The sequence below is a fragment of the Aquarana catesbeiana genome, linkage group LG04, assembly GCF_042186555.1.
Source record: "Aquarana catesbeiana isolate 2022-GZ linkage group LG04, ASM4218655v1, whole genome shotgun sequence".
NCBI lineage: Eukaryota > Metazoa > Chordata > Amphibia > Anura > Ranidae > Aquarana > Aquarana catesbeiana.
Genome location: NC_133327.1, coordinates 487,563,153 through 487,578,009, shown reverse-complemented (window position 1 = coordinate 487,578,009; position 14,857 = coordinate 487,563,153). Strand labels below are relative to the sequence as shown.

Below are 14,857 nucleotides of genomic sequence, written 5' to 3'. Positions count from 1 at the left end.
AATGACAGTGATATGAGATAGAAGTGATTCCGGGCGAAGACCTGAGGAGGGAGAGATAGAGTTTGCATATGCAGAGAGGCGAGGAAGCAAAATGTCACTGAATGTTTTATAATATAGAGTAGTGAACCCGTCTGGTCCAGGTGCTTTACCGGAGGGGGAAGACTTTAATGCTGCTTGAAACTCCTCCACCAAGAAGTCTGCTTCTAATTCTTTAAGGACGGCTACAGGCAGTTTAGGAAGATTAGCTTCAGTCAGATAGGAAAGCATGCGATTCCGTCTCTCCTTATGAGGAAGAGAGGACAAGTCGTTTTTGACGTTATACAAGTCCGAGTAGTAGTCTCTAAAGGCTTTAGCGATATCTGGAGTTGCATGAGCTAGTGAACCAGACGGGAGTTTGATTTTGGGAATAAACGATTGCGATTGCTTAGTCTTTAATGATCTAGCTAACAGTCTGCTAGGTTTATTTCCCCATTCGTAAAATTTCTGTGACAGGCGTTGGAATTTTCGCTTGGTGTCTAAATTAAGGAGGGATTTCAGTTCCTCTCTTTTAAGTGTAAGGGATTGGAGATGTGCAGTATGTAAGGAAAGTTTGTGTTGTTTGTCCAGAGCCGCTATCTGTTGTAAAACCTGGTCAATTTGTTGACCATGCTCCCTTTTCTTCCTAGCGCCAAGCTCAATGAGTCGGCCCCTAATAGTGGCCTTGTGAGCCTCCCACACAATAGAGGGGGAGGTGTCAGAAGGTTTGTTTTCCTTGAAATATTGTGATAAATGGGAAGCCAGCATGGAAACCTCCACTTCATCAGAGAGCAGGGAGTCATTCAGCTTCCAGTTAGTGGTGCGTCGGGGTAAGGAAGGCATGGTCAATGTCATCGACACAGGTGCGTGGTCTGAGATAGATGCGGTGCCTATATGAGTAGAGTGTAAGAGAGGGAGATGAAAGTGATCTAAGAAAATATTGTCTATTCTGGAGTATGATTGATGCGTTGAGGAGTAATGTGAAAAATCCTTCTCTTTGGGGTGAAGAAGGCGCCATGCGTCCATTAATTGAAGATCGAGAAGCCGTTTTTTCACAAATTTCAATCGTTTGAAGGAGATATTAGAGCGGTTTTGTGACGTGTCAATAGAGGGATCTAATGGCATGTTTATATCCCCTGCTAGGATAGTAAGGCCTTTAGCAAAATGTGACAATTTAGTCAGTATTTGGGAGAGAAAGGTTGGTTGATTATGGTTCGGGCAATAAATGTTCGCAAGGGTGCATTGAGTATTTCCAATAAAACCCCTAAGAAAAAGAAAGCGACCGTGATCGTCTGCAAGCATTTCAGATAACCTAAAGGACATGTTTCTACAAAAACCAATAGCTACACCTTTAGCTTTATTAGTGTCCGATAGGCTATAGAACCACTGTGGAAAGTTAGGTGACGTTAGTTTAACGGGTGTCGTGTGAGTTAAGTGGGTTTCCTGAAGAAAGGCAATGGAACATGTAGCTTGTTTCAGTTCTCGATATACTTGGTGTCGTTTAGCAGCAACATTAAGACCCCTAACATTATAGGACACTATCTTTACCTTAGCCATTTAGAAATAAGATGTGAGCCTTCAAACAAGTTAGCCCGGCATGCCAGCAGGAAGAAAGAAATGAAGGAGAAAAGGGAAGAGAAGGTAAGTAAAGAGGGAGAAGAGAAGATATGGGAGAGGGTAAACATATATAGAAGATATACCTGTAAATTAAAGAACTTGTGGGAAATGAATGAATGTCACGCAGAAATCTGCAGTGGTCCCGTTGGGGAGAGAGAGAGCGAAAGGCCATCCCAATCCCTGAGCAAGGGCGGATTGGGGTAACTTCAGGGCCGTTCGCACTCGCCTACCCCAGAAGGAGGTGGGGGGGGCGGGGTTACGCTGTAGGAGGGAGATAGTGAGGGGTATGTGCCCCGACAGCACACGGCCTGTGGGAAAAAGAAACAAATTAACAAATAACTTGCAGCTAGCAAGAAAACAAAACAATACGTTCCAGTTAGGGATATGGAAAACCCGTACAAATTGAATCAGATTCAGTATATACAGTGTACCCCCTACAGGGCATCGAAAATGTAGATTAGCCCAGTGCTTGATCCATACAATCCAAAAAAAAAAAAAAAAAAGAAAAAAGAGGGAAGATCAGACACTGGTAAAAAAAAAAAAAAAAAAAAAAAAAAAAAAGGGGGGGGGGGAACATCTTTTTTAGGAACCCTGTAGGAGAGACACCGTCCACATTAATGATGGAGGTATGGGTGAAAATGTAAATGGTTCAGTCATGTTTTTGTGCAGAACCCGGGAGAGAGGTGCACTTCTTCTTTGAGGGTGTTTTTTTCCAGAGAGCGTCCATAGGGCAGGAGAATTTAGGAATTGGGTCCTGCCAGCCTGGAAGTTCCATGGGCGGGAGATGCAACTCCTGCAGAAAAGTTGAAAGTTCCTCAGGGAATCTCAGCGTATGGGAGCGACCATTTTTTGTGGCAATTAGGCAGGCAGGAAAGCCCCATCTGTATGTGATCCCGTCTGAGCGTAGTCGGTCAAGGAGCGGTTTTAGGGCTCTACGACGATCTAGTGTGTCCTTGGAAAGATCTGGATAGATAGTAATAGTTGCACCGTCAAAGTCGATGTTAGGGAGTCCCCGCATTTTCATCATGATAGCATTTTTATCTTCAAAGTAATGCAGACGGCATATAACATCTCTGGGCAGATCTGAGTTAGCATTACGGGGTCGTAGGGCACGATGCACACGGTCGAAGCGTAACGGTGCAGTGGCAGGCTTATCCAGAATAGTATTGAAAATGCCTCTTATAGAAGGTTCTAGATCAGAGTCTCCAGTGGCTTCTGGTAGACCTCTAACACGTATATTATTTCTACGGTTACGGTTCTCGAGGTCTTCAAGCTTATATAGAGATGCACGATGGGCAAACGCCAACTGGGTAACGGTGTCCTGCAATTCTTTGATAGCTACTGCTTGCGTGTCTTGTCGCTGCTCTGTTTCCTCCACTCTGACCAAGATATGTGATATATCAGATCTAACTGCAGTTATTTCTTTTTTAATGGATTTCTCCAAGCCATGGAACATGCCTGCGAGTTCTTTTTTTAGACCACTCATAAGTACAGACATTTCAGAGCCCGCAGGGGATCCAGGATCATCCATGAGGTCCGAGCAGTAAGAGGATGCCGGAGAGCTCTCTCTCGCCGATGCAGCGCGGGATGATGGAGATGCGCTTGTCCTCGAAGTTCTGGCTTGATTACCACGTGCGTTGGCTAAGTATTGTTGAATAGAGCCAGTGGAGGTTGGATTGAGTAGTGATCTCTTAGTGGGGCGTTTAGTTGGGGCAGACCGGCGTTTAGATGTTTTTGCGGGCATAATTGGAACTATATGGCCGATAGCTGTAGGGAGCACCCCCCTCACATTTGAACAAAGTCACACATTCAGTAAGGCACCATCAGCGTATAGGGGAATTCCCATTAGGAGCGCAAAGGTGATCTCTGGTCTCCAGATACTGATCAGAGCCGCGAATCCTCCCTGCGGCGGCGGCCAGTCAAGAGCCGCAATATTATTTAGGGCTCAAGGAGGACAAGCAAAATCTATGGACAAAGTCCCAGCAGATGATATGTAGCGTGGCAGTAAGGGGGTTTCAGTGAGGTTCGGTGAGGCTTGGGGTCTGAAGGGGTGTATATGGAGCACCAAGATGGCCGCCGGCCTCCAGAGGTAGGCCGGAGCCGGGGACTTTCCTAGCGGTTCCGCCCGACCGGGTGGGCGCCGCTTCTAGGAGAAGAATCTAGTGTCCAACTTAAGCAAAAGGTGGATGTTGTTACTCACTGTGTCCCAATTAGTGTAGAGGATCGGTCTGCCTCTGGTGGATGTCTGGAGCCTGAGTACTGCAAGGTGGAGGTTCCGATCGAGCCACAGGCCGCAAGATGGCGACCGGCCCCAGGGAAGAGAAGCTGCGGGCTTGTAGATAGATCACCGCTGCTGGTCCCCGGCAATCTTCGGTGCGACGGGAGGCTACTGACCCAGTGTAGATGCCCGCCGAGCGCACGGGTCACAGGGATGCCAGGCCGGAGGCTCCGTACAGGCAGTAGGCCCCAAGATGGCGACCGGGACCCCGGCGCGGCGCGATCCGTAGGCCCGGGTCAAGGTGCTCGGCTGGAGCCAGAAAAGACCGGTCCCGGGGTGCAACAGGAGGGGTCCGGGAGGCTTTACAGAGGTGATGGGGCCTCAGGAGGTGGTTTAATGTCCGGATGATAGCGGATTCCCGAGTAACAGAATTTAAATGGGAAATCGTTCTTCAGCATCGTCACTTGATGTGATGAAAGTGACACATTAAGAATTTCCGGGGGGCATGGCTTAGCAATGGCCGAGTGAGGAAGCATTTCTTGAGAGCTCCTGGTATTGCCCCTCTCTAACCTGTAAACTGACGGTATTCACACAGAGGATACAAGGCATGATATCGACCAAAAGGTACAGGACACGTTCATCAACCAGCGGTTCCAGATCCCTGACCCCCTGGAGCGGTATCAAGCGCTATTTCAAAGACTCGCAGTCGGTCTCACCAGGCGCCATTGTGACGGCACCACGTGTAAACCCTAGGACAGAGGTAGACGCGCTGGACTTACCAACCTACCCCTCCACATCTCCAGCTCAGGACTTTTCTTCAACGATACCAGCGGTACCTCGAGAGGAAATGGCAGGTCCGTCCCAAAGGCTAAGCGGCATTCCGGATGAGCTCCGGAGTATCTTACAGGCACTCCCCACTAAAGCTGACATTGAGGCCTTGCCCTCGCGGTCGGACATGGAGTCCCTAATCCTGCGAGTCGAGGAGGCACATACACGAGACATTCAGGAATTGAGAACGGGGATCCAGGACCTTACAGAAAGAGCAGACAAAAGCGACCTGACAATTTCATCACTCATGCAACGGGTCCTGGCCCTGGAACGTTCGCAGGAGACACAGACCACAGACCTACAGCTACACATGTAAGATCTGGAAGACCGCAGCCGCCGTAACGACTTGCGGCTGAGGGGTATTCCAGAAGCCACAGGGTCGGCGGACTTGGCAGCCTCGGTCACGGCTATTTTCCACAAAGTTCTGGGTACCGCCCTACCGCAATTGGAGTGGGATCGGGTGCATAGAACCCTAGGGCCCAGATCGTCTGATCCAGATAAGCCAAGAGACGTGCTCTGCAGGATCCATAGATACACACAGAAAGAACTCATTCTACGCAAGGCATGGGAACAGGGCGAAGTAGAGTTCGATGGAGCCATAATCAAAATACTACCTGATCTATCGAGAGCCACACTGCCGCGGAGAGCCTTATTGAGACCGGCGCTAGAACTAGCAAAACAAAAGGGATGTACGTACCGCTGGGGATACCCCTTGGCGGTAACATTCCGAAATGGCGCATCCTCGTTTACCTTACGCTCGCCTGCAGAGCTGCCAGCCTTCTTCAAATATCTAGACACAGAACCGATTCAAGTACCGGACTGGCTAGCCTTAATCCCCAGGATGTAGAACCGCTTGGGACCCAACACCCAAAGGAATTATCAACCTCCCCGTCAACAGAGATCTCGCCGGAGGGCCCATACGATGTCTGCTGGAGATTCCCGGGAAGTGTAAACCTGAAGTGCATTCAAAGATCAGGCATTGGTATATGTTTAATTTTACTTTTTCTTATTTTTTTCTTTTTTGGCTTCTTCTTACCCCTGTCCTGCTGTCTGTATCCCACACGCCAATACTGGCAGCTCTGAAACTATTTAGAACACCTCGGACTGCCTAGAAGGTGTTAAATGGACTGTACTTCGGTGCGGGCTCCCCCTCCCCCTCTCTCGCACACCGGCGCCCTGGAGCATGTATTATTCCACACTGAGGTGAACTTACCGTCATTAATACAAGGACTTGTCCCTTCTGTAAGCTCCCTGGACGTTGCACACAAATAGGGAACTGTGGATGACGGGACACTAAGGTACACACACAGATGTCTTAAATCTACACTGCATCTCACCTTCTTATACGCGGCACGACATCGGAAACATGGAGATATGAAGGTAAAGAGGGTCACACACAATGGAAGAGAACTCTGCTACTAGCAGACCCACCGGCGCCTCAGACATTGGTGATCCTAACCAAGAGCTATAACATAAAATACCGGTCTTTGAGAAAATAACATTAAATCCGGGAAAAGATGCAGGTAGATAAATATACCTATTTCTGACTATAAGGTGATTTTGGTGCTCCTGTTGGGGGGTGCTGGTGGGCGATGGGGGGAGGGGGGACTTTCTCTTATTGGTCTCCACCGACCTCAGATTTGAGACAGAGCACAAGTATTGGAGAGGTATAAGCACGTTAAAATAGAGGTTTGGATGGGAGTCATACCCCTGTCTCTTATGGTATAGGTGCGGGAGGGAGGTGGAGGATATTCATAGACACACAGGTGATGGCGAGACGGGAGGGAGACTGTGGCTCACCCGCAGATTTCAAGCCCTCATGCGGGTCCCCTCCTCCCCCCCGTTCTTGCTCTCTCTCCGGAATGAGTGCCACCTCCGCAGACAGCATTAACCAGTGGGTTCACAAGTTTAAGATTATGGTTAATACATAAGCAGGGATGAAGATTTTAATGCTGTTACTGTGCTTTTGCCTGATCTAAGCATTAAAGTTTAGAGATAATATATACATGCACATAATACTTTATTATGCATTTGTCTTCTTTTATTTCGTTCAAACCAATTTGTACCTTGTTTACTTAAAAACCTAGTTTTTTGCCTTACTTTACCTTATATTAAACTCGTTCTTGCAATTACTGTGTCATATATAGTCACAGCAGGGAAGGAGAGGGGCAGCAGGTAGACTCCTTGTTGGCTCTTGCTTTACACAACCCCAATTAGGATATCGCTCAATTACCAGAATTGTTCTGGCGAGCGTCACAACACTATAGTGCATCTCTACTAGAACAGCTAATTGTACTTAATTAGTACATCTAAGACTCTAATTTCTTCTTAGTCTCAGCTATCCTTTCTATTTCACATCTTTCCCCACCTACCCCTCCCCCATTCTCCTAACCTTATCCACCCCTTCCCCTTCCAACCCAGGGAAACATGGAGGCGGTGAATATATTCTCCTTAAACACAAACAGCTTAAATGTGCCGGAAAAAAGAAGTATGCTGCTACAGGATCTAAGACGCAATAGAGTAGATCTGGCCCTACTCCAGGAGCCATATTTTAAAAGTGGTAATCTCCCTATATTGAAAAATAAATACTTCCCAACGGTTTATCACTCCACCAATGGGTCTACCAAGACCCGTGGAGTATCCATACTCATTGCCAGCAAAGTGCCCTGGAAATGTACAGACACAATATCAGACCCAGAAGGAAGATATCTGTTTCTTAGAGGCAAAATCGGAGGAGTTCAGGTAACCCTTGCAAACATTTACGCACCTAACAACCACTAAGAGCGTTTTATTACTAAGACCCTAGAGGCTCTGCTGGAATTTTCTAGAGGCCATCTTATAATAGGAGGCGACTTCAACGTCCCTCTAATTCCTTCTGAGGATACTTCATCAGGGACCTCCTCTATCACCCCCACCGCTAGGAAAAGAATATCCAGGGAACTACATAAGGACCAACTGATCGACGTTTGGCGACTCCTCCACCCTACCGAAAGGGATTACACTTTCTATTCCAACCCTTACAAACAATACTCCAGGATTGACTATTTTTAATTCCTCACGCCCAATTGCACGCTCTTCGAGACTCCAAGATTGGATCCATCATGTGGTCTGATCACGCTCCTGTCCTAATGACCTATGCTCTGACCGATAACCCTACTGACAGAGAGAGGACTTGGAGACTGAACGAAAGTCTCATGCAAGATGAGGAGGTACTTACAGATGTAAAGAAGGAAATAGATTTCTATTTCAAAACCAACTATACCCCTGATAGTGATCCTGGAATTGTTTGGGAGGCACACAAAGTCGTGATCCGCGGAGTTTTGATAAAACACGGGGCACGCATTAAACGATCAAGATCTGCCCAAATGACAACCCTCCTACATGATTTACACCTAGCAGAGGCAAGACACAAGCATGCACAGACACCGGCGGGGGAAGCGGAAATTACGCTTCTACGCAATAAAATTACCGACTTAATGCAATACCGAGCAAAAGCAGCGCTACAAATCTGTATGACGTATGAATCCGGGAATAAATGCGGAAAGATGCTAGCCAAATCTTTATGAGAGCAAATATTGGCGAACTATGTCCCCCATATCATGTCGTCTTCTGGCCAGAAGACTACACTGCCTCAGGCAATAGCAGCTGAATTCAGGGAATTTTATTCCTCCCTATATAATTTAAAACAACAACCAGCTTCGCAATCACAAATAGAAGATTATATAATTAAATCCAATATGCCTACAATATCAGCTGAGTCAAGTGAGTTATTAGAACAACCCATAACCATGGAAGAGATTCAAAAAGCAATTACATCCTTGAAATTAGGGAAAGCTCCGGGACCGGATGGCTTTACAGCCCTATACTACAAAACCTTGTTACCATCCTTGGGCGAACACATGCATAAATTCTTTAACTCACTGGATTCTAGCACTCACTTCCCCAGAGAAAAGCTAACAGCACATATTGCAGTGATACCCAAAGAAGGGAAAGATGTGACGCAATGCGGGAGTTATAGGCCAATCTCGCTCCTCAATATTGACCTTAAAGTTTTAACGAAAGTGTTATCAACCAGACTCCAAACACATCTTCCGTCCCTGATCCATCTGGACCAAGTGGGCTTCATCCCATCCAGAGAAGCCAGGGACAACACAATCAAAACACTCAACATCTTGCACGTAGTTAATCAGAATAAGACCCCCTGCGTATTTCTAAGTACGGACGCAGAGAAGGCCTTTGACAGGGTGAATTGGCATTTTATGACATCAGTTTTAAGACATGTGGGCTTGGGGACCAGGATGCTGGACTGGATTTCCTCAGTCTACATCAACCCCACGGCACGAGTTCGAGTAAATGGGACTCTGTCTGCCCCCTTTGAGATCAAGAATGGAACCCGCCAGGGATGTCCACTATCTCTGCTCCTCTTTGCCCTTTCATTGGAACCCTTCCTGCGAACAATCCGAGCCCATCCGGATATCACTGGAGTAAACATAGGAGAGACGCAACAGAAAATGGCTGCTTACGCAGACGATATGCTGTTCACTCTCACAAACCCGATAATCTCTCTTCCCAACCTGCTCCATGAATTCAAACTATACGGGAACATATCTAACTTGAAAATACATTTTAACAAATCGGAAGCCATGAGTGTTGGGCTTCCCCCACGCCTCCTCAATACACTACAGGAAAGTTTCAACTTTAAATGGACCACTACCGCCCTGAAGTACCTAGGCACTTACATTCCTCCCAGAATATCCCAAATATTCGCCCTGAATTTTCCCCCATTAATGTCTACAGTCCGATCCCTACTTAAAAATTGGAGCATAGGGCTACATTCTTGGTTTGGAAGGTGCAACATCCTTAAGATGTGCATCCTTCCAAAATTCCTATACCTCATACAGGCCCTCCCAATCCAAATACCCGCCCGCTATTTTGACCAGACCAACGCTTTGTTCCTGGACTTTATCTGGGCACACAAGAGACCTAGGATTAATAGAAGACAGCGCATATTACCCAAACTATATGGAGGACTGGCAGTCCCAGATCTTCGTAAATACCAACAAGCAACCCACTTGACCAGACTCATTGACTGGAATCGACACAATACTACCAAGCTGTGGACCCAGCTGGAACATGCCCAGGGTACTATACCTTTGGACAGGGCCCCCTGGTGCCATGACTTATTACCCCGGAATATGAAGAACCACCCCCTGATAGGAGTAACCACACGAATCTGCTCATCTCTTTTTGCTAGATTACACCTTACATCCCTTAGTTCCCCATTACGCCCGATTCTGGGAACACCAGAATTTAGTCCAGGATGTACGGATCCAGTGTTGCGTACACTAAGTAAAGCAGGATACTCACAAGCATCCCATTTTATCACAAATGGACGATGGCCATCAATAGAAGGGCTAATGAGCTCAGAGGGACCGTTCCATCTAGATTTCTGGAGAGCTTTACAGCTTAGCCACTTCCTCAAGACGTTACCACCTCCTGGAAACTTTGTCCGGGCCTTGACTACATATGAATCATACTGCTCAGGAGAGGGAGATCTACCTCACGCACTGTCAGTCACCTACCAACTGTTGATTACACCACTAGAGAGTTACCAAACGCCCAACCTCAGGACATGGGAAAGATATATGCAGTGTAACTTTACACCATGGCAGAAACAAAACATACTTTACTTTACATTCAAATCTTCGATATGCACGAAAATGCAGGAAGCTAATTACAAGTTAGTTACCAGATGGTATAATACCCCAGATAAGCTGCAGAGGTTTTTCCCATCTTCTTCGGGTACTTGTTGGAGATGCGGGGAGGAGAGGGGCACGATTCTTCATGTGTTTTGGACCTGTCGGAGGTTGGAGCAGTTCTGGAGGTCCATACAGCAGACGATACAGAAATTTACGGAGCGCCCCATTGTGGCGGACCCTAGTCTCTTCTTATTACATGCTTCTGACATGTCCAGAAAGAAGTATAAAAAATCCCTGATCCGACATCTCTTGGATGCAGCCAAAGCTTGTATCCCCCTGTTGTGGAAGACTACCAGACCCCCAACCGTGGGTATGTGGTTAAAAAAAGTAGAAGACATTAGGAAGATGGAGGATCTTATCCTCACAGCCCGTAACCAAACTGAACAATATTCTAAAACCTGGTCGCAATGGCTTATATACATATTTTCCACTGAGGGCTAAAACCTACTAGCAAACCAGTGAATTGAAATAGACAGTGGAGGTCATCGGGCAGCAACCTCTATTCCGAAATATATATATACCAAGCAATAGAGGGGCGCCGCCTCCGTGTGGTCCCCCCCTCCTCTCCCCCTGCCCTCCACCCGTGTACCACACTCCTGCCCCTCCATTCTTGACTATTACTTCTCTGACTTATTTCTCTTTCTCTCTCTCATCTATTATTTTTCTATAACTACTACTTTGGAAAACGGAAAATGGCTGGCAGGATAGGGACAAACAGATATATTTGAGTTCCAATGCAGGACTAAATCTATTGTACAGAGTGTGATAACATGTATATGATCCTGTAATAGGAAACCATACTGTCATACCCGTAGTCATGTTGACGTAAGAGGCTGCGTCCTCAAATCTTGTTTATGTTTATGTTGATACTATGGGCCCAAAGCCCTTCCTGCTTTTTGAATAAACTTATATTTGAAAAAAAAAAAAAAGAATTTCCGATTTAGAAACATTTACTTCGAAATTACTCAGGACTCCAAAGCGTTTAAGTTCAGATAAAATAGAAGGCATAGAAATATGAGTGTTAGTAACAGAGTAACAGATCGTCGGCAAACAAGGAAAGTTTTATTTCTTGTCGATCTAACCTTATGCCGGTGATAGAGGGGTTCTGTCTGATTGCTATCGCTAAATGTTCCTTCTATCACTAGGACATAAAGCAAGGGGGGTAGAGGGCATCCCTGGCGGGTACCATTTTGTATGGGGGAACTTGTGGTTAATGATCCATTGATCCGTATTCTGGCCTTTGGTTTAGTGTACAATGCCAAGATTTTATTAAGCAAATTTTGGCCCATCCCAATTTGCCTTAAAGAGGACTCGAGAAAAGACCACCCAACTCGATCAAAAGCCTTCTCTGCGTCAACCGAGAGAAGGCATGCTGGTATTTTAACTGTTTGGGCATAGTCCATGAGTAAAAGTGTTTTTATTGTGTTGTCGCGTGTTTCTCTTCCTTGGACAAATCTGGTCTGGTCTTTATGTACCAGGCTAGGAATAATAGATTGGAGCCGTAGCGCAATTAATTTAGCATATATTTTTATGTCTACTCCAATTAAGCATATTGGACGATAACTAGAACATAATGTTAAATCTTTACCTAGTTTGTGAATCAAAGTAATATGAGCTTCTAGTGTTTGAGTCGGAAATGGGTTAAAGGAAGAAATGGAGTTAAACACCCGTAGCATAAATGGAGACAAATAGTAATTATATATTTTATAAAATTTTGTGGTAAATCCATCAGGGCCACATAGCGCAAAAAAATAACACCCGTAGAGGTGATCAAATACCACTAAAAGAAAGCTCTATTTGTGGGAAAAAAAGGACATCAATATTGTTTAAGTACAGCGTCGCATGACCGCGCAATTGTCAGTTAAAGCGACGCAGTGCCAAATCGTAAAAAGTGCTCTGGTCAGGAAGGGGGTAAAAGCTTCGGGGGCTGAAGTGGTTAAGATAGTACATTTTAAATTTGTATGCAGTTTAAAGGGACTGTCAGTGAGAGAAAGGGGTGCAAAACATCTGCAGGTAGGTGTTCACAGTATGTCCTGCTCTTTTAAAATAGGTTTCAAATCACTACTCATTTGTCTTTTATCCTAAACTAAACCATGCCGTAATTCTCATATTTATTCCCAAGAATTACATCATATATGATAATTGCAGCAGAGTCTAAAAACATAATTTGACATTTCAAAATGGATATAGTTATTATACAGTCAAATGCATTATTATATACGTCACAAAAAATATAATGCAGCATGCTCAACATATCATTATATATTAAATACATTAAAGTCTTATACAACATATTTTAAAGATAAGGTAAATGTTGTATTAAAAAAAAAAAAAACATTTAGATCCAGAAACTCCTCATGGAGACGTGATATCGAACATATACATCCATATTGCTTCCATTTTGGATTATTCATTTACTCTATCCCAAACATTTAGGGCACTTTCACACTGAGGCACTTTCCAGGCGCTATAGCGCCTGCACAGCACCTGTAAAGCGCCTCTCCTGTCACTCCAGTGTGAAAGCCCGAGGGCTTTCACACTGGAGCCGTGCGCTGGCAAGATGCTAAAAAAAAGTCCTGCAAATGGCATCATTGAGGCGCTTCAGGAGCGGTGTATACACTGCTCCTTATGCGCCCCTGCCCATTGAAAGCAATGGGCAGCGCCACCTGGCGCTTTTAACCCTTTTTCAGCCACTTAACCTTGTACAAAGCATTATAAGACCTCATCTTTAAACCACTTACAATATATATGCAGCGTCCAGGACAGCCTTTCCCAACCTTTTCAACACAGAGGAACCCTTGAAATAACTTTTTGGTCTCATGGAACCCCTGCTAAATATTACTATATCTACAACTCATGATACAATAATGTAATGGTCAGTGGGAAGAATACTCCTTATACTTGTGGTCACTGGGAAGAATTACTACCTTACAGATAGCTTAAAAGATCAATGGTGTCACTTAACTGAGGGGCAGAAGTTTCTCATTGCCCAAGGAACCCCTAGCAACTTCTGGAGGAGGGTTGAGAAACCCTGGTCCAGGAGATGGGTTTTATTCCTAGAGGCTGCATATATGTGCTCCTGTGTTTGTGCTGAAAGTATGCTTGATCACAGGCTCCCAGCACTGAGACTGAGCTGTTGCTGACAGCTCCGGGTCGCGTTCTAATGTTTGGGAGCTCCACCTTCTCATTAACACTGGGGGGGCCTGTAAAAACCGCCAAATATTAACTTTGACATATGCACTCCACCTATAATGCCTTTGCAACAACACGCTCTCCATCAACAAAGTATTTTTCTAATTCGGGGATCACTGTCCACCTCCTTCAAATGTGTCTTAGAACTACATGCACAGACTGATCCTCCCTTCCCTGTTAAATGGAAGAGGGACTTACGAAATTCATGGACATTTTCGCACATGATGATCCCGCAGCAGTTTTGCTTAATCTTACTCTCCTATCCAGGAAGCGCTACCATAAGTTCCAACTCAAATACTTGTTAAATGTGGCTCGCACTTGTATCCCTAGTATGTGGAAACAACAAGACCAGGTGGTTCTACTGGGACCTCTTTCGTTTCTCTGATGAATACCCTCAATATGTATGAACTGTTCCATTCCAACCTCATAATGGGCTACTCGCAGTGTAAAGTGTAATAGTACTGACTTGGCTCCCACCAGTGGTGACCCCCCCCCCCTTTTTTTTTGCTTTTCGCTTTTTTATTTCTTTACCTGCATAATTCATGTTAAAAAAAATCATCTTTTTGGTGTGCACAAATCCAGGCTGATATTGATACACATGGTTTCTGCATACTTCATCTTAGTCACTGTAAGAAACTTTGTGCGCTGAATTTTGCTTATCGATTATTATTGGAACCCTAGAGGCCTTTCCTAAATCGATGTGCCAGTTTACATAGTGTTATTTTACTTTATGCAAGATACACCAGTATATTGGGTCTTTTTGATTGATGCAGTTTTGTTTTTATATGAACGCTGATACCTTTATTTGTCAGATTCCTGTTTTCACCTGGTGATCCAGCTTGTAACAAACTTCCTGAATTGGGGGGCTACACCCTAGGAGCAACATAGACACCTTTGGACAGCAGCATTGTTAATCTGGGGAAGTGGGGGGGGGGGTTGTTAGATGCAGATTTAGATACACCAAACTGAAGTCCAGCTAACATATTTTTAGTAGTTACAGCAAACAGGCTTTTTCCTTATAAGATAAAGACATTATAATAAAAATACCCTTGTGTATCTTATGGACGCATAGAGCAGGACTCGGGAGCGAGCACACACATGTGCCCCCATAGTGCGGCGGACGGAAAAAATGCAGAGGCCAGGCGTGAAGTCATAACATCGGGCCCGGCCTCCGAAAGATCATGGCTACGTCCGGGGCCATCTGGCCCACCAGGTTCTCTATGAAAAA

The 14,857-nt window shown here is 45.3% G+C and overlaps 1 protein-coding gene across 1 annotated transcript in view; it reads right to left on the bottom strand.

Annotated features, from left to right (window-relative positions):
* The window catches only part of MAP4K3 (mitogen-activated protein kinase kinase kinase kinase 3), a 1,235,976-nt gene that overhangs the window by 822,334 nt on the left and 398,785 nt on the right, over positions 1-14,857 (bottom strand). The window contains exon 8 of the mRNA XM_073628950.1: positions 150-374. Coding sequence (XP_073485051.1) covers positions 150-374 — 225 coding nt within the window. The remainder of the gene's footprint in view (positions 1-149; positions 375-14,857) is intronic.